The sequence below is a fragment of the Aspergillus japonicus genome (genome assembly GCF_003184785.1).
Source record: "Aspergillus japonicus CBS 114.51 unplaced genomic scaffold BO86scaffold_69, whole genome shotgun sequence".
Classification (NCBI taxonomy): Eukaryota; Fungi; Ascomycota; class Eurotiomycetes; order Eurotiales; family Aspergillaceae; genus Aspergillus; species Aspergillus japonicus.
In genome coordinates this window covers 49599-73605 of record NW_020291706.1, presented here as the reverse complement: position 1 = coordinate 73605, position 24007 = coordinate 49599, and the positions used below count along the sequence as shown (strand labels likewise).

Below are 24007 nucleotides of genomic sequence, written 5' to 3'. Positions count from 1 at the left end.
GCCAGATGTCCTTCCCGTGCGCCCAATCCCAGTAGCTAGGCCATGTGTTCCGCCCATGATCCGGGCGCGAGTTTCTGGGGAGTGTTGATCAACTCGGACAAGAGTCCAGCCCCGCTCCTTGAACAGCTCTGTTTAGAAATTGCTCATAAAATTGTAAGTCGGAGCTTGAGACACTGTATGCGACCGGGAAACAAAAGCTGAATTCTTGGCTTCTCAATAGTCGTCTTTCGACGATTACGGAACGGCTGATCTCACGCCCGAACGCCTGGCCTCTTTCTATCGCAAGGTCGGCGGAAATTACGATGTGCTCTTTCTCCAAACAAAGCCCTCTGCTCTCTCCTTCATTTACCAGCGCCTCGGCTGCTTCCACAGTATCCAACCCACGAACGATGCATACAAACCCCCCGCAATCCCCGCGCTACAACCCAACGGCTTCGTACGATGGCAAACAATCCAATTGCTTCTAGACCCGGACGAACATTGCCGATACCTTCAGAATGCGGTTGAGCTCTGGGATATTGAAAATCCTAGCGGCGGCACATTTCCGAAGACGATTCCCCGCGGAGCCTTCCCCGAATCGCCAGACCCAGAAATGGTGGAGTGGCACGAGACAGTCAGCCGACGTTTCGAGATGGACTATGTGAAGAAGAACATTCTCCGTGCATCGCCTCCGAGTTTTGGTACCTACCACTCTCAATTCAGCAACCACCAGAAGGACGAGGCTCCGTCCCCTAAGGAGAAAAAAACGTTCCCAAGTCGCCGTAAGACAACTGCGCAACGGGCCCATGTCGCTCCGGAAGAACCAGCACCTTCGAGCCGTCATCAAAGGCGCCGCAGCGGGGAGGTTCCCAGCTCATCGACGCGTCGAGTACAGTCCACTTATTTCAGTCCACCGCCACCTCCCCCAGAATTCGCGTCGCCCTCACCCCGAGCGCCCTCGCCACCGATGTGGGCGAAGTCATCTCCGAAGGCCCGAGGACGAGAGCGCGGGCCCACCTTCTCACGCCCAGTCAGTCCAACTACTGTGCCGGGACATAATCCCTCAGATGCCTCCTCAGAGGATTCAATAGCTGCAGCACAAGAGGCGGCCCACCGTTATAACAGCCGTCATCTGCGTCCCTCGCATTCGCACAGCTCCCATGCCCGTCGGCATTCACATGAAGCATATGCACGGAAACCCCCGCGTGATCTCTCTCCTGAAGCGCAGCGACGAACCTATACCCACCGCGAGACGTTGAACTCTCACTCAGGGCGACCATATGACTCCGATGGGGGTCGCAGAACCCGCCCGGCACGTGCATACGCCGAAGAGCCAATCATGCATCCCCGGACCCCGGGCCCTATCTTCTACGAGTCTGCCTTCAACGACCCTCCCGTCATGCCGATCAACCAGGAACTACCTCGATATCCCCATCCCCATTCTCATGCGCATCCACCACCGCCACCTCGTTATGTGAACATGAACGTTAACCGCCCGTACGTCGGGCGTGTCCACCCTGACGGTGACATGCGCGTCCCTGTCGACGAGACGCGGCGAAGCTACCGAGCGTCCAACGCAAATCCAGGATACCCTAACCCCGGTGTCTCCGACCACTCGGCGCGTTATTCTGGGCGAGATGATGGCGGAGCATACCGGTCACCGAGATGGGCCAACCCTGTTCCACCGCCCACGAGGGGCATCCCAGTGGGTATGCCAGACATGGAATATGCTGTTCGATCGAGACGGTCTATGTATGAGCGATAAAGAAAATGGTGGTCCGCGACTCAGATACTATCTCCCCGTCCGACGAGTGTCGGTTTCCTATATTACGGTGTAATTCTGAGCAGTGGCCTTGATCCTCCACGATCCACCACGGCTATATCCAGAATCTACTAACTTTACCCCATCTCCTTCTCCAGTCCAACCTTCATCTGCCATCATCTAAGATGATGAGCATTGCCAGGCATAGCAATATCGACATTGACATTCCGCATTGGCGAATGGCAAAGAGTCATAATTCTTCGGTTTCGGTTTCTGGGTAATAGAGCATTTAGGCTTGTCTGGTTTTTCTTCAAGTGGGCGCTTGGCGATCTTTCGCCATACATTTTCGCTCCTTCTCTCTCTTCTGGCGTTGAGCTGGAGGAAGACCCACCACTTCTATGATATCACGACGTTACGACAGTATAAGCTTATGAAATCTGCAAGACTAGAAAAGGGCCCCGGGACTTATTGGATTTTGATACTCTATCAAACGGTCATGGGAAATAGCATAGTAGAAATTATGAGATTATGCCCGAAGACATAGCATGACGCCGCGCTGCTTTATGGGTGTAAGGGAAATGTTAATTATAAATAAAGATGTAGTGCGTCCCGGCAGGCGGCAGGTAGCGATCGCGAATGCCCACGTAGTAGAACGGGCGCTGGACTCGGTACTTGGATAGTATTATCCTGGTTGCTGATAGTTGCAACTACTACGTATGTTAACTGTTATTTAGTAGCCAGTCTATATCCATTCTCAGCCATCGTCTAGCTTGTTAGAGTAGTAATGCGTGTTCAACTTATATTAAAACTTGTTGCCTTATTAAGCCGATCATGTATATTTTCAACTTCCATTGATTGAACCAATATATAATTTCAGGCTAGTTGCTAATAGTTAGGTCAGGTTACTGGTCATAAACTACCTCAGTTATAGTTGCGCACAGTTGTACGTAGTTCCTTGACATTTCATACTCATAAATGGTGGTAAAGACTATATATAGCTACTTCTTGCTGTTCGCTACTGGTTTGCGACTATCTTGGAAACCTCACCTCCGAGGCCCTTTTTCTACTATGTGTTCACCGACAAAGTGAGGAGTACACTCTGCGTTGCATTAGGAGCACGTAAACACTTTTCTGGAAATTACTGCAATATCTTTTCCGTGACCAGGGTAGTGTCAATGGGCTAAGGTACATCGTCCTTCATCTGCGCATTAAGTAAAGTAAGTAACACTGACTAGACTATACCAAATAAACATCAAATCATCTTATCTACATCTATCATCAGCATTAACAAGCCCGCTCGAAGGCCCATCACTACTCGAGTCTTCATATGATTTACCTCGAGGCCGACATATATCCAGTAAAGCAAAGCTAAACAGTCAGCTCCGCCTTCTGGAAGGTGAACCCCTGCTGTTCGAAGACCCTACACTTGGCCGTCCGCCCCGGGTTCACCGTGACGCCCGGGACCACGCCTAGCGACGCGACGACCCGGTCCTCGTTCCCGCGGTACTCGGGCATGCGGTAGCCGCGGGACCCGAAGGTCTCGTACGAGTAGCGGTAGGCGGGGCCGCGGAGCTGCAGGGCCTCGACATCGGGGTTCGGGTTGCGGGAGCGGAAGAATGAGGCGAAGATGTCGTTCAGGAGCTGCGAGTGCTGGATGTCCGTCGGGCCGTAGTAAGGGGCGACGTTTTCGGTCTTGCTGTTCAGCGTGCCCCAGACCAGGAGGACGTCTGAGGAGTGGCAGGTGGCATTCTTGTCCTGGTTTGGGGAACAGATGGCGGGCGTACCCACGGTGGTTTGGATGTGGCCTTGTGGGATGGAAAATTGGTAGAGGTGGGGGAATTGTTTCTCGGGGAGGGTGGTGTTGGTGGTTGTGTTCGTGGTGGCTAGGTTCAACAGGTAGGATTGCGGACAGGTCCATTCGCTGTGGGTAAGGGCATCGGCGGCGACATTACGGACGCTGTCGGTGGCGTTGGGGTTCGTGGGGAAGGCGTCGGAGGCGATCAGGGCTTTGGCCAGCGAGGAAGGGTATGCGAGACTGAAAATCTCCGCCAGGGCCACTTCGGAAGATCCCATGCTCTGGGTGACTTCGGCGTCGACGTAGAGGGCTGCCTCGTCGGCCACGGTGGTGAAAATGACGGGGACACGGTTGGGGAGGCGGTCTTCCGAGAGAAGGGTGTGGAATTGATCATCGATGACGCCGCTTCCGGTGTCGTCGACGATTGGGAGGATGGGCTCGATGGATGCGAGGAGGTCGCTGGAGTGTAGCCATCCGGTAGCGAGGGCCTTTGCGGTCGCGGCTGTGGCGGCCTCAAACTCTGTGCTGTTGTCAAGGTACCTGCTCGCTGGAACGGAGCGGAGGCAAGAAAGTAGAGCGCTCTCAGACGTGGTCCCGTTACAGCCTACGGCACTGGAGATGAGAGGGGTAACAATGTCGGTATAGACTCCGCGAGTAAACCAGGGCAGATCAACAGGGGCAGATTGAACAATGGCGCCGCTGAAGAGGCCCTGGGCTGCGGACGAAGAAAGCAAGGCAATCGCACTCTGGCCACCTGCAGACTGGCCAAAGATTGTGACTTGGTCAGGATCTCCACCAAATGCCTTGATGTGCTGTTTCACCCATTTCAGGGCCATGATCTGATCCCGGACACCATAATTGCCGGTCGTTGAGTTGCCGATAGTAAGCCAGCCTAGGGCACCGACCCGATAATTGAGCGTGACAACGACAATGTCATTGCGGCTGGCGAAGTTGCCTCCGTCGTAGTCCACCATAGCTGAGGTCCCCGCAGTGAACGCCCCTCCATAGAGGTAGACTGCAACAGGCTTGCGCTTAGAGTGCTTGGCTGGTTTTGCAGGGAGGATAGGGGTGTAGACATTCAGATAAAGACAATCCTCGGATATGCCGCCGTTGTCCAAGGTGCCAAAGCCTGACACAGATTGGATGCAGGAATTGGCCATCTTCGTTGCATCGATATCACGGGGCCCAGAGTATGGGCGCGGTGGTGCAAAGCGCATATCGTTCACTGGAGCATCGGCGAAGGGGATACCCAAGAAGCGAAACGACCGTCCGTCACGATAGCCAGTCAAACGATACCCATCGGATTCAATGGAGATTTTGGATGAGTTCACAGCTGTTCTATCCTGGTCCGTCGTAGGAGCAACACTGGATGTGCAAAGGGCAGGTAACTTAGAGCCACAGGACACCGATACAAGCTTCTTATGCTCGAGAGAGAAGGCGCGGCAATCGTTGTGAGTAGCTTGAGAGACCCATAACTTTTCATCGAACTGGACGTCTTGCACATGAACGAGATAGTCAAGCTGGTATGCTAGCTCTGTACCATTGACCTGTGAAATCTTCTGCGCTTGGTAAAGCTTTTCTCCAATAGATTGGCATCGGGCCTCTGCTTCGAAACTCGAGAGACGATCATGGACAAGAACCGCGGCTGTACCATTATTCTGAGGGCCTAAGTCGTTATACTTCAAGGCCTGGAGAGTACCCAAAGAGTCAATGTTGGGGACATGGCTCTTGCTGGTCGTTAGTGGAGCTGGCACTGCAAGAGCTTGACGACCCAGCAGCAGGGTCCCCGCAAGAATCTGAAGTTGCATCTTGAGGAAATCCAGCTACAGCCACTGAATGTAGACCTGCCAGGAAAAATCAGGGCGCCAGCTATCTTTTTATAGTGCTAGACCGCCGGATTTGTCCAGGACACTGCGCTCGTGCATGTTTTTCTCTCATTTTCTCGGAGTAATCGGAACGGCAATAGAAGGCGATAGTGGGTTCAGAGTTGAAGCGAAGCTGGGCTTGCAGCATAGACACTAGCTGAGAGAGACCTAGAAGCGAAATCCGGGGTACCTTGGATTGACCATGAAGTCACATAATGCAGATTGGCCGGATCTACCCAGCAACAGGATGTGGCGGAACCGGCTAACGCAAACCATAGTCTTTGGCGTGGTCATGGAATATTCTTTTGCTAGGCCAATGGTTCTATCTAGCCGAGGGGAACAACCTGAATGGTTCTATCGGCAAAGTAAACTGGGGAGCGGATCCTTGGCAAGCGGAGTCCCCTCCAGGCTCCGAGGCACTGGCGACATCCGGCAACCTACAAGCAAGTGCTTGCACTGCACTCATGCAGACCACTGAGCAATTGTTGGGATTGTGGAGATCAACGTAGCTCAACACCGAGCAGCTTAACGGCTAGGTCACCTTGGCTTGAAGGTTTATGGCGCCACATCTCAAGGTTCTCCGGATTCGGATTAGACCAAGACTGGAGTCCAGGCACTATGCCTGGAATGCTGTCTGGGATATTGGGTGTGATAACCGATTGGTGACGGTAATGATGTCGGTCATTCAGCACTTCAGATCCTGTGAACGGTCATAGTTCTCTCTTGTCGCGGTGCTGTTTAAGATCCTGATCGCTGTTGCTAGAGCGAGCGACGTCACGATTGAGCATGTAAAGTGTATGTCGCAGTTTTCGAAGCGGTCCTCTTCTGGATTGGCTGTCTTAGCTATCTATAAATCCAAGTGCAGCGGTTCCTGGAACGTTGAAGGGGCCTATTACCGTGTCAAAAGAAGTGTAGCTCAAGGCATGACTATTCCGGCCCGCAAGCAGGCCGAATGGCGTCCGGGCTGAGCCGTGGCACTGCATCACAAAATCTTAATCGATTACACAAGAAGATTGATTATCCGAGGAAACGAAGCAGAAAGCCTAAGCCATACATGGTAGAGAGGTAGTGATGAACGTGTCGTGTCATGGCTCGGTGGAGCAAAGAGAAGTGGAAAGAGGCAATTGGTTTTTGGAATTGTGCCATGTACAGTACCTGACCATCAAACAAACAAACAAATAAACAAACATACCAATTTGCAACCAACAGTTCCGCGAGTACACAACCCACAAGCATGAATACGTATAGCATATGCTAAGAGTTCAAAACGTCTTTAGCTCACTGCAACTCACTTCCGGAAACGCTCCACCTCTCGCTGACCCAGAATCTGCTCCTCAGGAAACCAGTTACCATGCATCCCGTACGGTACACGCTGCGGCAAGAGCACGCGAGCTACTACTTCCTTCATGTCCACGGCATCAATGATCCACAGCTCGCTCTGTGAATCCTCAGGTGCTATGCCGTTTTCATCGAGCTGCGATTCATCGTACACGTAGGTGACGAGCCACCCATCGTCTTCGGACTGACCATCCTTGCGAGCAACAAACGAGCACTCCTGTGCATACCATCCATCAGGCAAGGCAAAGACTTTGATGGGATCATTTGGATCATCGCATGTGAGAACCTCGGCGACAGATCTCTTGTCCACACAGCCATCCACCTGCGACGGAGGATCGGCGAGGCCTCGCGCAAGCAGAGCCGCCACGTCGATTTTCACAAGACATTCAACCTTGAAGTTGCTGATACAAGCTTCCGCAAAGTCTCCATTTCGCATCGAGTTCCCATAAACGAAGCGAGTCGGTGCCATCTGGAGGCGATGTGGCACGTGTGGAAACTCAAAGGGAATCGCAGATAATGCCCACTGGTGAGAGATCTGCTTCGGGCTCTCCTTGTTGGGTGGAAATTGATAGTAGTACAGGCGGCATTCGGGGCTTTCTGGGATGGTTATGTTTGGAGCTTCCAAGCCGCCCATATGGTAGAGCGGAGCGGCACTGTTCATCCGGCACAAAAGCAGATGGACCCGCGTTCCATTGAAGGTCTCTTCATCCCAGGTGTTGACAGTGTGCATAATCATGCAGGGCGCTGTGGTGTACCATTCTACCTTCTCGGGCTCGTACCGGGGAAACACCCCGAAGCGTGTCTGGCCACGCCAGTTGTACTCGACTACTGGCCGATTCCGACAAAGATTGAACGGATCCAATGATACTGGTAGATCTATCATGACTGTGTGTTTGCGCGATACGCCAAAGTCATGCATGATCCTACCTCCCTGAAATCCTGGGATGGGCTGGTTGAGACAAAGCGTCTGGTTAAACGAGCTCCTGGCTGGTATGATTGAGTAAGTGACAAATGGAGCTAGGAAGGTCGCATGGAAGAGGAACATCTCTTGGGTCTGCGGGTCAACGTGGGGCTAATAGGGCGAGTTGGGTGAGCATGTTTCGGATCCGATCAGGAGAAATGACTACTTACATGAGCCGTTGTCATTTCTTTAAAGAAGCCTTCCACTCCTGGTCCGCCAAAGTCTGGATGAGGCTTCTCATCCGTAGGCTCTCCTTCCGCTCTACTACCAGTGAACCAACCGACAGTCTTTAGCGATGGCAGGAAAACACGCATAGGAGGGCCCGTCTCGTTCGTGGCCAAAACTCGACCATCATGATGCACAACGCTTGTGTTGGCAGTGCTGGTCCGCCGGATGGGCCGAGCGATGAGACCCCAGAGCGAGGCAACAATCAAACTCATCGCTCGTACCACCTCCATCAGCACGAGAAAAACCGACGATTTTGGACTGATCAAGGTAGCCACGCTGGGCGTGACATGATGAAGCCGGGGATATCTTGCAACAGCGTCATGGACATCGGTGAAGACATATTGATTGGCAAAGGTAGGGCGGACACCGGGGGCCTGCGCGATGCGCTCGAAGAACACGCCGGTGAGCATCCCATCGCCATCGAACCAATGAAAGCCTCGGCTGGTATCGACCTGGAGCGGGTTGCTTCCGTTGCGCACGTACTGCCCTCCAAGGAACTCCTCGGGAATCGCGCCTTCAGACGGACAGGGCCGGAGTTTTAGGGTAGTGTGAATGGGAGCATAGTTCCCGGCATGGTAACTTTAATCTGGTCAGCTCTTTATGCATCAGCGTTTTCGAAGAGCAGGATGAGACGCGAGCGTACGGATGTCTTTTTGGCATTGTGTTTGTGGGAGCGACATTGTATGCTTCGAACGAGGAACGGTGAAGCGGACCATGATATACCCCTCCATCCTGCTCTCTCCACCCGTATCATCCGAGCTCTGCTCAAGAGTACGATCGAGCAAGTCATAGTGGTGAGAACTTGGCATGCAAGGCTCCTGGAGAATCGGGTCAAAACCTTGATTCACACAAGATTTTATAGAATTACAACCCTCCAATTCGACGGGAAGCAACGCCGACTGGCTGAACTCAATCTAGATAACTCATGCCAAGCCACTCTGTCATGTGGAGTGATAGGCAGCGTGGGATACTGGCGTCGTTGCTTGATTCGAGACTTTCATGCCGAAGACATAACCATTGCTATCGTCACCTGTGGCACACCTCAGGATAATCTAGTGTTCTCCTGCGTCGGTAGATTCCAATGTTTGGAGCTGACCTTAGGGGCTCGCGATGTTGTTTCATCTGAGAGAGTAAACGTGAATCAGAACTCATCTGAGTAAACATAGAATGACACAGCAGTTCAGTTAGCACTGCAGAGGAATGCCCTCTCCGTTTGGGCAAAAGCGTGTGACGTAAAGACCAGCCAGAGTCCCGTAGGTCAAGCCAGGCTATTTCCATATTTGGCTAGAATTAACACGTGCCAGTTGACCTGAGCCATCGGCCTTGTTCACATTTACTCTACTGATAGCTTGAGCTTATGTGCTCTCATACCATACAAAACACGGGGTCCGAAATATGTACTTTAATTCCTCATATGTATCGTAAAGCATCGCTCATTAACATCACAAGTATGTACACGTCTTGCTAATCAGAGGCTCCATGCGTATTGGTTTCAGAAGCCGGGAAAATTAAGCAACGTAAGCCACCTGGCTTCTGACAGGCACATTCTGATCCGTGTGAGTCGAGGGGAAGCCCTGAACATTGACGCCCTTCCGGAAAAGTAGACAATGCGTCGAGCCACCGAAGTGGAACATGCCGAGTTCATCACCTTTGTTGACATGCTGGCCCTCCTTGACGGTGATGTCACAGGTCGACACCTCGCACATGCCCACACCCAAGAAGGCCATAAGGCCGATATCTGGGTTGTCGCACTCGATGAACATGATGGCGCGGGTGGCAGTGGCCGTCAGGAAGCCCTGCGAGGTGACCTCACCGCAGGCATCAATACCGTGCTTGTGCTTCTCGGTGGGGTTCGGATCGCCAATGCCCTCGAACAAGGGCTCAGAGTAGTACGTGCCGTCCACGACGTAGGCCTTGACGATCTTGCCGGAGACGGGGCTGTGCCAGCGGTGGTAGCTCAGTGCGCTAAGGAAAGCCTGGTAGACGGTGCCGCCGTTGAATTGCTCCGCCAGGGGATCGAGGGCAAGCATGTCGTTGATCGAGTAAGGTTGGTGCTTGATCCAGAAGGTGTCGCGGGCTTTGACATTGTACGCGACCTTGTAAGGCTTGGACTCGCAGGCATTGGCGATAATCTTGTCGTCATCGGGACCAGCAACCGGCCGAATTCCCTCCCGGAAAAGGCGCGTGAAAAAATCGTCCCAGGATTTGTAGCCGTGGTGAGGAGCGGAGGGGTCGCAAATGAACATCTCTTCGAATGTGTGGTCGGTCTTGCCGCCCAGATTGGCCACCTCAACCAAGTCGGACTTCCCCGTCTCGCCAAACCAGCCGTTCGCGGAGTCGTCGAGGACGGATGCAGACTCCGGGGACTTGAGGAATTCACCCCAGGCGTTGAGGACTTTCTTAAGCATTCGGTTGACATCGGGGTCTAGGAAGGCGGCGTAACCGGAGGGGGTACCCATAGGCCAGTCAAGAATAGCATTGATGGGCAGTCCGACAAGGCCCACGCGGTGGGAGAAGTCGTTCCAGGAGGGGGCAGTAGTGATGAGATGGTTGAGAACTTCCAGCATGTGCTTGTAGTCGCGTAGCTGTGGGCAGCCGGTCGGGTCCGTCGCGTAGGTCCGGTTGCGCGGGATTTCGCCGAACATGGCGGCCATGAGCAAGTAGACCCTCGTGTTGGACTCGATAAGTTCTTGGAATTCTTTTAGGACCGGGTGAAGCTCTTCAGGCTTGTTGCGGTCGACGTGGGCGATAACACCTCCGACCCATTCATGATGCTCGTCCAGGGTGGAGGGCATCCATTTTCCGACACTAAGACATAGAGGATTAGAGGCTGGGCTGGATTATTTGTGGTAATGAGGATATGGTTTACCGGTGAAGTCGGGGAGTGTGGTGCTTTTTCTGATCGGTTTGGTGGGGAGACATGATGGGCGGCTGGTTAATCTTGGCGGAATGTATGAGGAATCTGGGGAAGAAGCTTGGCTAATGCTGGGCAGGAACGAGCTCGGTTTATACCACAGCATCTTGTAGACAATGGCCTGACGTGGGCTAAACTTGCATCATAATGATGCTGTAGAGACAGGGGAGTGGCACAAGAAGTGGATCATGTTTGCGACGCAACAGTAGGCACTGGGCTGAATCTGAAATGGTGGAGAGAACGAGTGATGTCATGGAAGTCATCTTCCGATGATCGCCGGTGCTTGCACCCAACCACAGTCCTACGCCGGATTTCTAGACCTCGCTTGACAGTCTAGTCTTTCTTCCTTTGTTTAGATGTAGGATGCGCTAGCATTGTTCAGAGCTATGTCGTCGTCGTCGTCGTTGCGGAGAAATTCAATTGCAGGGAGGTTGAAGAAGGGTAAAGGACGGAATCACGGATTCTATTGTATGAGTACTGTACGGGCGTGGTCACGGAACTAAATCTAGATTGAGCGTGTCGCCTGCTCCTAGTGTCCTATAACCTATCCCTGGTCCTGTCTGAGCTTTCTATCATTGCCGCCTATAGTCGTGCCATTCTGTCCGAGTTCATCGTCGTCTCCGACTCCATTTGTCCCATCGCCCACCTCATAATAAGCTGCACAACGGCGCCGATTTGCTCCTCAGTGTTATCAGCATGTATCATGAGTCGCACCCGGTCCAGGTTCCTCGGCACAATCGGAAACTCGACTGGATTAACCCAGAATTTGACCTGCTTTAGGGGCTTCGCCAGGCTGCGCGCCTTGCCCGGCTGTGTTACCAGTGCGAAGATAGCGGACCTGAATGCCCTAGAGTGCCAGCCAGTCTCTGTTGGAAGTCGAATGATGCCTCTGTCCTTAGCTTCCTCCCACTGTGGGTGGTTTGTCAAAGTCCAGTAGGTAAACTTGATGTTGTGCTGCAGTCGCGCTCGACGCTGTGATCGTGTAAGCTTCTCTCATTCCATATATCGATCAGACTCTTGACTAACTCTTTCACCATCCTCACTTGCCAGTAGCTCATATGCAGCCCTTATAGCTGCAACTGTCACAAAGCTGGGAGCCGTTGTGAATATCACATTGCCGGGATAGTTCAGCAAGGTTTGCTTGATCGTGTTGTTGCATAAAACGACACCTTCAGGTATTTTAGTGGGACGCGTTGCAGATGAAGCTAAAACTCTCACCTCCTGATGCTCCGAGGGCTTTACCACAGGTCTGGACCCTGATAGTGAACTTTCCTTCCAGACCATATTGATGGATTAAACCTGATCCGTTGGGGCCAACGAGCCCGTTGGAATGGGCTTCGTCGATAACAAGCACATAATTGCCCAGGGGAAGGGATTCGGATGCCGCTTGGATGATTTCATGGATGGGAGCCTCGTCTCCATCCATGCTGTAGACTGATTCAAAGCAGATAAATACCACTTGCTTGGCCTCTGCGATACTGCGATTTCGCTCTCGGGCGGTCTCGAGACAATTCCGGAGGGAGGCACAGTCGTTGTGCACGAATGGCACTGCCTTAGCGCGCCCATTCTTCATTCCCTGACGAGCACAGGCATGCATAAGTTCATCGAAGATGACGATGTCTCCAGGCTGCGAGATCACAGACCAAATGGCCACATTTGCATCAAACCCGGAGCCGAATACCATTGCATTCTCAGCGTTGTAGAATAGAGCTAGGTCACGCTCAATATCTTCAAGATACTGCCTGGTACCTTCAAAGACGCGGGTGCTGCTGCTCCCGACTGTGAAATCTGGATGTTTCTCAAGCTGGTGCAAAAAGGCTTCACTCAAAGCGCCAGAGCTTGACAGGGACAGGGTATCGTTGGATCCAAAGTCGATGGTGCCTTGCACTTCGCTTGGGGAAGCTGGTTGAATGAGCCTCCCCTCACGCTGGCGCTGGTCCAATGCCAGTCGAAGTTTACGATCAAGTATCTTGGGTCCCAGGGCCATATTGTGCAGAGTTCCTGTAGGATCCAGGTTGATCTTTGCGAGTGTCAAATGCTTGTCTGCCTGCTTTCATTGAACCTATATACTTGTTGGGTTATGCCACTACCGAGCCCGCGTTCGAAGCGTGCCACCTTAATCCAAAGCAACCTGGCCTGTCCACATTGCAGGATCTTCCAAATTCCATCGATGGTTATTCCGGGTTTTCCATTGAAAATCTGGTATTATGCTTGCGAATACCCGGTTGAGAGGCCGAAAATCCAGCATCTCATGTGACGAATCAATAAACTACCTCTTTTCAATGTCAGCTCTTGTATTCGCGCTGGTGCATTCTGCTGTTGTCAACATATCATCGAGAAGTATACCTATTATCATGCCGGTTCATCCGAGAGGGAGACCTTTCCATAAACATCCACCCCAGCCATGGTTCTTGCCGATCTACTTGTCAGCCAAGCCGCGTGGCTTACCTCTAGCAAACATGTCAATCATTTCCGACAGCTTGTCATCAAGAGGATTGCGATACTACGATAGTCTATTGCGTGGATGTGGCTGTCATGTAAATCAATGGCGCTCTAGCCGTTTCATTGCATTGAGTGGAAGATGTCATGAAGCAGGCCCACATACTGACACTGACTGGCCCCATACGGACCTTTTGATTAGGTTAAACTCAACAATATGATTTAAGGATAGACCTCCCGGAAATCCAGCCATCTGGGACCATGACAGCTACCAACCACTGCAAGTCGAGTGTTCATTGAATTATTTCGTCTTTTGACATCAAGTTATCGAATGCTTTCATCAAAGTAAAAGCCAGGTCTCATCTGGTTTCAGGCAGTGGAAACGTCAGAGACTAAACCTTCAGCTGAACTCTAGACAGATACCTTCGGGGTTGCTGGTCTTGACACCGGGCTCCCCCTCTCCATCAACCGAAATGACTACGCCTGGGAACTAGAAATCTTACACCAGAAGCAAAGACGTACGCGACTTGTCAGGCGGTTTTCCGAAAGGCCTATTCTCCTCATTCTCTGGTAGCTTCCTGTTGTTACAATTGGTTTCAGTGAACGCACAAGTCGGCTCAGGTCCCAGTAGCCAGCTGCTAATGGAAGTGTACATGGATCATTGACTTTCAGTAGAAGAACTCCATCATTTCGATACGAAGCGGAGAGCTTAAACCTCTCATGCTGTTTCATTCCTGACAGGTCACGTGTCTGTTTTTGATATAATCGACCTTCCGAGGGTAGGTAATCCTGGCATGACGATAGCGAAGTATATGCTCCCTCGCTTGGCTGATTTAACTTATGTAGTTAGACTGAAGCGAAGGGGCTACATGATCTTCAATTGCGTGAACTCTTGGCTGCAGTAGATTTTCTTGAGTTAAGTCTAGCTTACAAGTTGCCTACTTTCAGGCGAGGGGGCCCTAAAGCAGGTGAAGAAGGGTCATAGCTGTTACTATCGAGCTGCAGCATGTGGTTTTTTTTTTTTTTTTTCTTCTAGTTTTTCTTTCCTCTCCTCATTATATGAGTACAAAATACCAAGTGGACCGACATGGTGCCATCCCATCTCAATCTATAGAATGACAAAGAACGTACATTCATCCCGGGGATATAAATGCCGATGCGCATGCAGTATGCAAAAGAATGACGACAAACAAAACAAACAGAACTTGTATAGATACACAAACTTACGATGTACATATGGAGACTATGTATGTAATTCTTAATTACTTACTAAAGCAAACCATATAACTATGTGTTGTGTGCCAGTCCGCAGTGCAGGTACATGTACAGGCACGAAGTTCCCGAACTTTCCGCAGACACTGCAATTGTTTTCCAAGTGATGATGATGATGATGTCAGTGGCAGTGATTGATTGACTAATGCGAATACTCAAGGCCGGTGGGTGGGTGGCTGGTGGGCGGTGAAAAAGTCCCAGTCCAGCCAGTGCTGAGTAAGATTAGTTCTAACAAGTTAAGTAGTAATTCTATTTCAAGGGCTGGTTAGTTAGTTAGCTTGCACTAAAAACACGGGACTGATATGGATCCCGGGTGGGGCAATGACCAAGCATGGAAGCAAACAACAACCAACAGGCCAGTCACACACTACCTCCAAACAATCCAACATCCGACTTTCCACTTGAACCACTTTCTCTTTTCAATCAAGTCAACGGCACCGGGCCACAGGGCACAGCACCGAGGGACTGCCAGCCCACTTTGACCCGTGGCATGTTCCAGGTTCCAAAGCAGAAACTTTCAGAAATTCAGAGACTTCTTCCGGACCCTGAGAATCAATTGCTCGCGCCTTCAATGAATGGTCAGTGTTACAGTGAGGTGGGGCGGGCAAGTCGCGGGATGCCGAGTGATGGAACTTCCTTTCCATCTTTCCCACACAATCACACCCTGTCCCTTCGACCCCCCTCGACCCCCCCACCCCACAGGAACCCAATCGAAAATCTGCACTTGCTGTTCCTTCCGTACCTTGCGACGCGACTGCGTACGTATGTATGTATGCACGGTTGTCCACTGCCACTCTTTTCCAGGAGGACTGCGTACTAAGTCTACCAGGGGGGCAAAAGCGGCACCACTATTCTCATTTCTTGCGCGCACTCACGATAACCGATATACAATAATAGCGCAGTGGCAAATAGCCTGAATTACAGAGGCGCCTTCAACACGACAATGTTGCGCCTCACTCACACTGTTAGGAACACGAGGTCTTTCACTTGGCCAAGCAAGACAAGAGTCTTAGCCTAGACAAGCATCATGAGACGAAATGCTTTGCAGTATCGGTCACAGAAAAAACAGTTCGAGACAAGACATGGGAAAATGGCCGTTTCACGCCAATGTCACCACACTCAGAATAACTTCGCTCATGTCTCGCTCTCTCGGTCCATCCCAATCTTCCAGCGAGCTGTCAACCCCAGCAGTCATTTATTTGAGCAAGTCAACAGCTGTTCCAGACTGACACGGGAATAATTAATGCTCGACGTCCGTAGTAGATCCTAGAGTCTTATACCTCTTGCCTATAGGGTCGGTGACGACGCTTATCTCGAGAACCCAGATACGGCAAATGGAACCTGTGCGGGCTCAAACCGACCGGGTTTTGACAACAACCCAGACTGGTCGACAAGCGACATGAGTGGATATTGATACAGAGAGAACTTTTTCCATGAGGAATTTACTGGTTCTGATTTATCTGGTTGGACCGAATGCTGGGTTGAACTGATAGCGGGACCCCGAGATTGCTGGGTTTCTCGCTCTCACACTCTGTCCGGCCCCTCCATCAGCAACAGAAGTGAGAGGGAGAAAGTGGGAAACCAAAACCAAGTCCCCATCATGAGAAACACATTTGTCTCAATTCACCCAATCATGAAATCCTGATATGACGTTTCTTAATTTAGCCACCCATCATGGGCGAAAGTGAGATGGATGTCTTGGATTGCCCACCTCACCGCGGCCCTACTGCGGGTCGGTGGTTTCGGATGTCTCATGTCGCCTCGTCGAACAATAACGCGGCCGTCGTCATAGTTGGAGAGGCACCAACCAGCAAAACCACTCCAGCTGCGCTCCATTTTTTCCCCCATCTCGCCCGCTTGATAGGATTTCTCCTTTGCTGCCATAATCCATCATAATCCTTGTTGCGTTGCTGTTGGTTTCATCGACAAGTCACTCGTTTTGTTCGTCTTTTTCTCCTCCCTCATATCAACTCTCTACTGGCTTATACTTCCCGCCGTTCGTTCGCTTCCCCGGAATCAGGGCATGTAGGATAATTTCGGTGTTATTCTTATCTTCCTGAGTCGCGCAATTCATCGGTGCAGACCACTTTCTTGATGTTCGTCCCGGCAATGCAGCGCTCGGCGATTCTGATCCTATCGTTGCTGAGCATCACTGCATTCTGCTGGCCGTACGATGAATCCCTCGTTGACTACAACTTGAATGAAAACAAATCAGCAGAACACCCAATCAATTACTGGGGAGAATGGTCGGGCCACGACTACCATCCCTCGCCAGATAACTGGCGCTTTCCCGTCTATACGATTTTCCTGGACCGCATCGCTAACGGTGACCCCGCCAACGATGACATTAACGGAACCACCTTCGAACATGTATTAAACTCGAATCAAATGCGCCATGGCGGCGACTTGGTCGGCTTGATCGATTCGCTGGACTACATCCGGGGTATGGGGTTCAAGGTATGGAAAACCACAGACATTGGGTACTGTGTGACGTTGCTGACCGGTTAGGCTATCTACTTCGCTGGAACCGCCTTGATGAACCTTCCTTGGGCCTACGATGGCTATTCCCCAGTTGATACCACTCTTCTCGACATGCACCACGGCACACTCGAGGACTGGAGACGGACCGTCACCGAGATTCATGACCGTGACATGTATGTGATTATGGACAATACGCTTGCAACGTGAGTATCACCCTCGAGACCCCTCGCATTCAAGGATTTTAGCTCACGTTTCGCAGCTTGAGTAACTTGATCGGTTTCAAAGGCCATCTCAACGACTCGGCCGATTTCAACCCGAAAGAGTACGAAGTCGAGTACATCTCAGAGAGACAGTACGCAGACTTTAAATTCGGAAACGACTACAATGAGACTTGCAACTACCCAAGGTTCTGGAACGAGACCGGATATCCATTGACAGGCGGAGGTGTCGAGGATCTGAAAGGCTGCTACAATAGTGACTTTGACCAGTACGGAGAATTGGAGGCGTTTGGTAACTTCCCTGACTGGAAGCGCCAACTCACCAAATTCGCCTCGGTGCAGGACCGTCTCAGAGAATGGCACAAACCCATCCGCGATGTCATCACCCAGCACTCATGCATTGTGATTGCGAGTCTCGATATTGACGGTTTTCGATTCGATAAAGCTGTACAGTCGACCCTAGATGCACTCGGTGACATGACTGCTGTCTATCGTGAATGTGCAAAGAAATATGGAAAGAAGAATTTCTTCCTTCCTGGCGAAATCACGTCCGGAAATACCTTCGGTAGTCTCTATCTCGGCCGTGGCCGTCAGCCTGATCAGACACCGGACTCAGCAGGAGCCGCCGTCAAATTGACGAATACGTCGGATGAGTACTTTCTTCGAGACGATGGGCTTCAGGCACTCGATGCCGCTGCCTTTCATTACACAATTTACCGGTCGATGACTCGTTTCCTCGGCATGGACGGTAACTTGGTCGCCGGTTTCGACTTGCCCACGGATTTCATCGAGGCTTGGAATGGCATGTTGGTGACGAACGACATGATCAACGCAATCACAGGCGAGCTGGACCCGCGACACATGTATGGAGTCTCAAACCAGGACAACTTTCGCTGGCCTGCTGTCAAAAATGGTACAGATAAGTATCTCCTCGGTCTGTACATTGTCACACTGGAGCTTCCTGGTATTCCTCTGGTTTTGTGGGGTGAAGAGCAAGCCATGTACGTGTTTGATGCCACAGCCTCGAATTATCTATTTGGTCGGCAGCCCATGACTTACCACACTGCCTGGTGGACTCACGGCTGCTTCAATCTGAACACTTCCAAGTTCTACGATTTTCCCAACGAGAAGGGATTGTACGGGTGCCATGATATTACCGTCACGTATGACCAGCGGAACCCGGCCCACCCTCTTCGCAATGTCATGAAGCGTATGTTTGAGGTCCGCGAGCACTATCCGGTTGCCAATGATGGTTTCTACCTCGAGACAATCTCCCAGCTCACTCAGGATATCTATTTGCCTGGATCGTCGACTACGCCGACGGTCACTGGTCTCTGGTCAGTGCTGCGAAGCTACTTCCCAGGAGTCCAAAAGGAGTCTAACGGGGCCAACAATACCATCTGGCTTGTCTACCACAACGACAACAAGACAGTGACCTACGGCGAAAACTGTAGCAACAAAAGTTCTGCATTGCTGGCTCCATTCAAATCGGGCTCAAAGCTGAAGAATGTTTTCTATCCGTACGATGAGCTTGAGTTGGAAGATGGTCCCAGTGGCCAGGACTACGGCTGTTACAAAGGCATGAAGCTGCTTCCTTGGGAATACCGTGCCTACATTGAGGCCGAAGACTTCGTTGAGCCTCGCCCTGCCGTAACCGAGTTCATTCCTGGTCACGACGTGCGCTTGCTTTCCATGGACGACACGGCTCAGACAGTCAACATCTCGTTTGGCTACTCGAAAGAGATGGACTGCGATGGTATCACGAAAGCAGTATCTTTGAATTCCACGACACACAAGGGTGTCACAGCCTCATTGGACAAGTCAACCGTCACCTGCACTAATGTGACTGCGCGAACAAGCAAGGAGAACTTTGTCGGCGAAATCCCCACGATTTGGACATGGTCTGCTCAGCTGACTGATGTCTACCATGGTGTTCATCAAATCACTGTCAAGAATGTCTCCACTACCTCTGGTACTCACACCGATTCCGTGGACCGGTTCTTGTTCCGTGTCGGATCTCCGAGCAATCCTTTGATCTCGCCGTTGATGAATTACTCGACTACCCTGGTGCAAAAGTCCGACAATGGCAATGTTATTGTGCAGCATGAGGCTGCGGGTGCCGATCAGTTTCGCTACTCGACGACTTTTGGCCGGACTTGGTCCAACTGGACCACATATGAAGGTGGCAACACCACTATCCAGGAACTCGAATTCGACGGTACGAAGAGCCAGAAATGGAAGGGAACGCACGTTCAAGTGCAATACTTTTCCAGACTCACTGGCAGCAGTTCGTATCTGCAGGAAGGTGATGTTGACTGGGAGGATGGGGTGCCTCGCCGATTCCCTCATCTGTGGTGGAATGGTCCATACAACCAGTATGGTTACGATGCTGGTTTAGATGCAAAGATGCGTTACGATAAGAAAGAACAGCGCTGGAAGTACGACTTTGTCACCGAGTGGCCGTCTGTGGGACAGATCAGTGTCTGGGGTATTGGAGAAGATGGTATCCCTGATACGACCGAGGTTTACGGCGATGTCGACAACTCGTCCGTGGTGCAGAAGCTTCCTCCGTCATATCTCTCTTCCAACGTGATTAACATCACTGATTTGCCTCCCTTCCCACACCTCGGGTGGACCATCTCCTTGAACGATGCCACGTTCCGATATGACTTGCTCCCTGTTGGATCGGGATGGGCGCAGCTTGTGCTCTACGTCCTGTTGTGGGTTATTCCGGTTCTTATGGGACTTGTGGGTGTCTACTTATTTATTCGGACATTCTATCGTGTCGAACTCAACACCGACGGTAATATGGCTACCAAGGATGGTGCAATGCCGCTAGTCTTCTGGCGCCGACTCAAGGACAAGCTCGGTAGTGACGACGACTCAGTTCACGCAATGTCTGACGTATCAGGGCCGATGGACGTGGCGATTGCTGGTGTCCCTGAAGAGCGACGGACCGTGCTAATCGCTACCATGGAGTACAACATTGAGGATTGGAAGATCAAGGTTAAGATTGGTGGTCTTGGTGTAATGGCGCAGCTCATGTCCGCGAACCTGAAGCACCAGAACCTGATCTGGGTTGTTCCTTGCGTTGGCGATATTGATTATCCCACTGACTCGCCTGCTGAACCTTTCATCGTCACTATCCTCGACAAGCCGTATCTTGTGAACGTCCAGTATCACATTGTCGATAATATCACCTACGTGCTTCTCGACGCGCCGGTCTTCCGTCAACAAACGAAAGCGGAGCCTTACCCACCCCGTATGGATGACCTTGAGAGTTCAATTTACTACTCGGCCTGGAACCAGTGTATCGCCGAGACTATCAAGCGATTCCCCTCGATCAACCTTTATCACATTAACGACTTCCACGGCTGCTTGGCGCCTCTGTACCTTCTGCCAAGTCAAACCATTCCCGTGTGTTTGTCTCTGCATAATGCCGAATTCCAAGGTCTCTGGCCATTGCGAACCCAGCAAGAGAAGAAGGAAGTCTGCTCTGTTTTTAATCTTCCCGTTGAGGTCGCTACCAAATACTGTCAATTCGGAAACGTGCTCAACCTTCTTCATACCGGTGCCAGCTACTTACGATTCCATCAACGCGGGTTTGGAGCTGTGGGCGTGTCCAACAAATACGGAAAACGCTCTTGGGCTCGTTACCCGATCTTCTGGAGTCTTGAAAAAATTGGCAGTCTTCCGAATCCCGATCCTTCTGACACAGCTGCCTTGGATGAGAACGCAGACGCTCCACTTCTTTCCACCGAAGAGCGAATTGAGCACAAGTTGCAGGCGCAGAAATGGGCTGGGCTGAACGAGGACCGTGACGCTGATTTGCTCGTCTTCGTGGGCCGATGGTCGAAACAAAAGGGTGTGGATTTAATTGCAGACGTCATGCCGGCCATTCTATCCGCCAGACCCAATGTCCAATTGATCTGTGTAGGCCCAACTATCGATCTTTACGGTAAGCTAGCGGCCACCAAATTGCAGCGGATTATGGAGATGTTCCCTGGAAGAGTTTTCTCTAAGCCAGAGTTTACTATCCTGCCTCCTTATGTCTTCTCGGGTGCCGATTTTGCGCTTATTCCATCGCGAGACGAGCCATTCGGTCTGGTTGCTGTTGAGTTTGGTCGAAAGGGTGCCCTGGGAATTGGATCTCGCATTGGTGGGCTGGGCCAGATGCCAGGTTGGTGGTATACTGTGGAATCAGATGCTACACGCCACTTGTTGCATCAATTGAAAAAGGCTATCAAGTCTGCGCTCGACTCGAACCAGGAAACCCGTGAGGAGATGCGTGCCAACTCCGCCAAGCAGCGTTTCCCTGTCCTCGAATGGATCCAGAAGCTAGAAGTACTGCAACGGACCGCGATCCAGATTCACTACAAGAAGAATCAGAGCACCGTCGCAGGCCCTATGCCGGAATCGCAGACCTACTGGGAGACACCTAGCATGCCTCCGAGTGCCCGTAACTCCACGCTGAGTCTTACTGGGTTGGCCGAAGGAGGCTCGGATAATTCCCCCGGGAAGGTCATGCTTAATGCACAGTCTCGACTACAGGAATTGCAATCAGATGATAATAGGAACAGTGGCCTCGGCCGCAAGCTTTCTCTTGGTCGACGAGCTGGACCTGGTCAAGGCAAGAAACTTCTTGGAAAGCCACGCGGCAGTAGAATTGTTGAGCAGGAGGACGATGACCTGACTGATTTCGACGATGAAACCGATGCTACTCACCAGTCGGACTACATCTCGCCCGACGAGGCGATGAGGGCAGTCAATAGCACTCTGGCGGCGCAGGAACTCGGGCAGACACTCGGAAATGGAAGCTCACTCTCACTGGCCGGCCCCCGACGGGGTTCTCACCTTGGGGTGCCAGGCTCACCTGGCCAGATCTCGCGAGCATCCTCTCCGCTCCCGACACCATCTGATTGGCCTTTGTCTCCTGGCTTGAGTGAGACCACTCCCTTCGCCCACGCTCGCAATGTGTCTGTTCTATCTCTACCTTCCGTTGTGGGCGACCACAGCCATGGCAACGAGACCCAGCCTGTCTTTGAATTACAGAAGGTCGATCCTACCTTCACGGACAGTATGGGCCACTTCACTCGGCGCTTTGAGGAGCGTCTTAGGAAGTACGACAAAAACTCCATCAATGATGATTGTATCGAGACCTACCTGATGAAGAGTGAGCGCAAGTTCTTCAACATGTACAACGACGCGCAGCTCAAGAAGCATATCGAAGACCGACCCATGACCTCGCCCAAATCCGAGAACTTCGTCCAGGACACCTCGTACAACCGTGTCTCAGACGCGGGGCCGAACTCGAACGAAGATGAGATTGACCGATGGCTCGCTCGTCTGGGATACAGCCGCCCGATGTTCCTGCAACGATTCATGAGACGACGCATTGGAAACTGGCCGATTTACGCTCTCTTCCTTGGTCTTGGGCAGATTATCGCGACGAACTCTTCGCAGATGACCTTGTTGGCCGGTCAGGTTGGTGAAACCGCCACCAAGGTGTATGTCATTGCCGCGATTTACTGTGTGTCTTCGATCTGTTGGTGGTTCCTCTATTACACTGTTCCATCGGTGATCGTCCTCAGTCTTCCCTGGTTTATTTACTGTATGGCTTTCGTGGTCATGGGCATTTCGCCGTTTGGTGCCTCTACTCTTGGTCGCGCATGGGCTCAAAACGTGGCTGCTGGTGTGTATGCTGCCGCGTCCTCCAGCGGCTCGCTCTTCTTCGCCCTCAACTTTGGTGATCAGGGTGCAGTCCCCGTCAAGGATTGGATGTTCCGTGCCGCTATGATTCAGGGTATTCAGCAAATTTACACCGTCGCCCTCTGGTACTGGAGTCAAAGGGTCACAACGGTCGAGGTTGCCGGCGTTTCTACTCTCGCTCTGAACACCTGGCGCCTGACCGCAGTGGTGATGCCCATTGCCGCTCTGTGCTTCGTGATCGGTGTCCTTCTTGCTCTGGGTCTGCCCAAGTACTACCGTCAGGCACCGAGCCGTATCCTCGACTTCTACACCTCACTACTCCGGCGCCGCATCGTCCTCTGGTTCTTCTTCATGGTGATCATCCAGAACTGGTTCCTTGCCGCTGCTACTGGTCGCAATTGGTCCTTCCTGTGGTCCTCTCAGCATGCGAAGACATGGGAAGTCGTTGTCCTTGTGATTGGGTTTTTCATCGTGCTCTGGATTGCTATAATGCTTCTCTTCCGCTACCTGGGCAAGGAGCATACCTGGGCACTCCCTGTCTTCGGATTGAGTTTGGGTGCTCCCCGCTGGGCCCAAATCTGGTGGGGAACCTCGAATGTCGGGAAGTATCTCCCTTGGGCTGGTAGTCTTACCTCCGGTGCGCTTGTTTCGCGAGCCATTTGGCTCTGGCTGGGTGTTCTCGACGAGATTCAGCAAGTCGGACTTGGTATGATCCTCCTGCAAACTCTGACCAGAGTGCACGTTTGCTTTGTACTCTTGGCCGCACAGGCCTTTGGCTCCATCGCTACGATGGCTGCGCGTGGATTTGCCCCGAACAAGGTTGGACCAGGGGGTATTTCGCCCGATGTGGGCACCAGTGTTGACAAGGTTGGGAACGCCTGGTTCTGGATTTCGCTTTTCTTTCAACTTCTGGCAGCGTAAGTCATCACATCCTCTTCAGTCGGTGCGTACATTATACTAATGCGGTTTATAGCTGGGGTTTCTTCTTCTTCTACCGGAAGGAACAGCTCAACAGGCCTTGATGTGATCATGACTTGTGTTTAATC

At 51.8% G+C, this 24007-nt stretch overlaps 7 protein-coding genes across 7 annotated transcripts; 3 read left to right on the top strand and 4 right to left on the bottom strand.

Moving 5' to 3' along the window:
• Nucleotides 1-42: 42 nt before the first annotated feature.
• BO86DRAFT_322575 (uncharacterized protein) lies at nucleotides 43-1744 on the top strand (the record flags this gene model as incomplete). The annotated part of the gene is made up of 2 exons (XM_025668394.1): nucleotides 43-153; nucleotides 221-1744. The coding sequence occupies 2 exons, from the start codon at nucleotides 43-45 to the stop codon at nucleotides 1742-1744; spliced, it is 1635 nt and encodes a 544-aa protein (XP_025523594.1).
• A 1293-nt stretch (nucleotides 1745-3037) lies between these two features.
• BO86DRAFT_370091 (putative cholinesterase) lies at nucleotides 3038-5663 on the bottom strand. The gene has a single exon (XM_025670267.1). The coding sequence runs from the start codon at nucleotides 5342-5344 to the stop codon at nucleotides 3110-3112; it is 2235 nt and encodes a 744-aa protein (XP_025523593.1). The 5' UTR covers nucleotides 5345-5663; the 3' UTR covers nucleotides 3038-3109.
• A 1014-nt stretch (nucleotides 5664-6677) lies between these two features.
• BO86DRAFT_412883 (carotenoid oxygenase family protein) lies at nucleotides 6678-8588 on the bottom strand (the record flags this gene model as incomplete). The annotated part of the gene is made up of 3 exons (XM_025674694.1): nucleotides 6678-7811; nucleotides 7871-8507; nucleotides 8572-8588. The coding sequence occupies 3 exons, from the start codon at nucleotides 8586-8588 to the stop codon at nucleotides 6690-6692; spliced, it is 1776 nt and encodes a 591-aa protein (XP_025523592.1). The 3' UTR covers nucleotides 6678-6689.
• Nucleotides 8589-9315: 727 nt separating this feature from the next.
• On the bottom strand, nucleotides 9316-10786 carry BO86DRAFT_392371 (phosphatidylserine decarboxylase family protein). Its single transcript, XM_025672791.1, has one exon. It carries the CDS (start codon nucleotides 10721-10723, stop codon nucleotides 9437-9439), a length of 1287 nt encoding a protein of 428 aa, XP_025523591.1. The 5' UTR covers nucleotides 10724-10786; the 3' UTR covers nucleotides 9316-9436.
• Nucleotides 10787-11424: 638 nt separating this feature from the next.
• On the bottom strand, nucleotides 11425-12965 carry BO86DRAFT_440042 (aminotransferase class I/II-fold pyridoxal phosphate-dependent enzyme; the record flags this gene model as incomplete). Its single annotated transcript, XM_025676193.1, has 3 exons — nucleotides 12061-12965; nucleotides 11869-12011; nucleotides 11425-11814 (listed from the first exon to the last, which is right to left on the bottom strand). The coding sequence occupies exons 1-3, from the start codon at nucleotides 12827-12829 to the stop codon at nucleotides 11425-11427; spliced, it is 1302 nt and encodes a 433-aa protein (XP_025523590.1). The 5' UTR covers nucleotides 12830-12965.
• Nucleotides 12966-14713: 1748 nt separating this feature from the next.
• On the top strand, nucleotides 14714-15476 carry BO86DRAFT_206856 (uncharacterized protein). Its single transcript, XM_025666793.1, has one exon. It carries the CDS (start codon nucleotides 14885-14887, stop codon nucleotides 15371-15373), a length of 489 nt encoding a protein of 162 aa, XP_025523589.1. The 5' UTR covers nucleotides 14714-14884; the 3' UTR covers nucleotides 15374-15476.
• A 1171-nt stretch (nucleotides 15477-16647) lies between these two features.
• On the top strand, nucleotides 16648-23983 carry ags3 (alpha-1,3-glucan synthase Ags3; the record flags this gene model as incomplete). Its single annotated transcript, XM_025668388.1, has 4 exons — nucleotides 16648-17010; nucleotides 17062-17237; nucleotides 17294-23878; nucleotides 23935-23983. The coding sequence occupies 4 exons, from the start codon at nucleotides 16648-16650 to the stop codon at nucleotides 23981-23983; spliced, it is 7173 nt and encodes a 2390-aa protein (XP_025523588.1).
• Between the last annotated feature and the right edge of the window lie 24 nt (nucleotides 23984-24007).

Bases quoted from the DNA above. Each gene is read 5' to 3' on its own strand.
- BO86DRAFT_370091 (XM_025670267.1), bottom strand. From the start codon at position 5,344: ATGCAACTTCAGATTCTTGCGGGGACCCTGCTGCTGGGTCGTCAAGCT.
- BO86DRAFT_392371 (XM_025672791.1), bottom strand. From the start codon at position 10,723: ATGCCCTCCACCCTGGACGAGCATCATGAATGGGTCGGAGGTGTTATC.
- BO86DRAFT_206856 (XM_025666793.1), top strand. From the start codon at position 14,885: ATGGAAGCAAACAACAACCAACAGGCCAGTCACACACTACCTCCAAAC.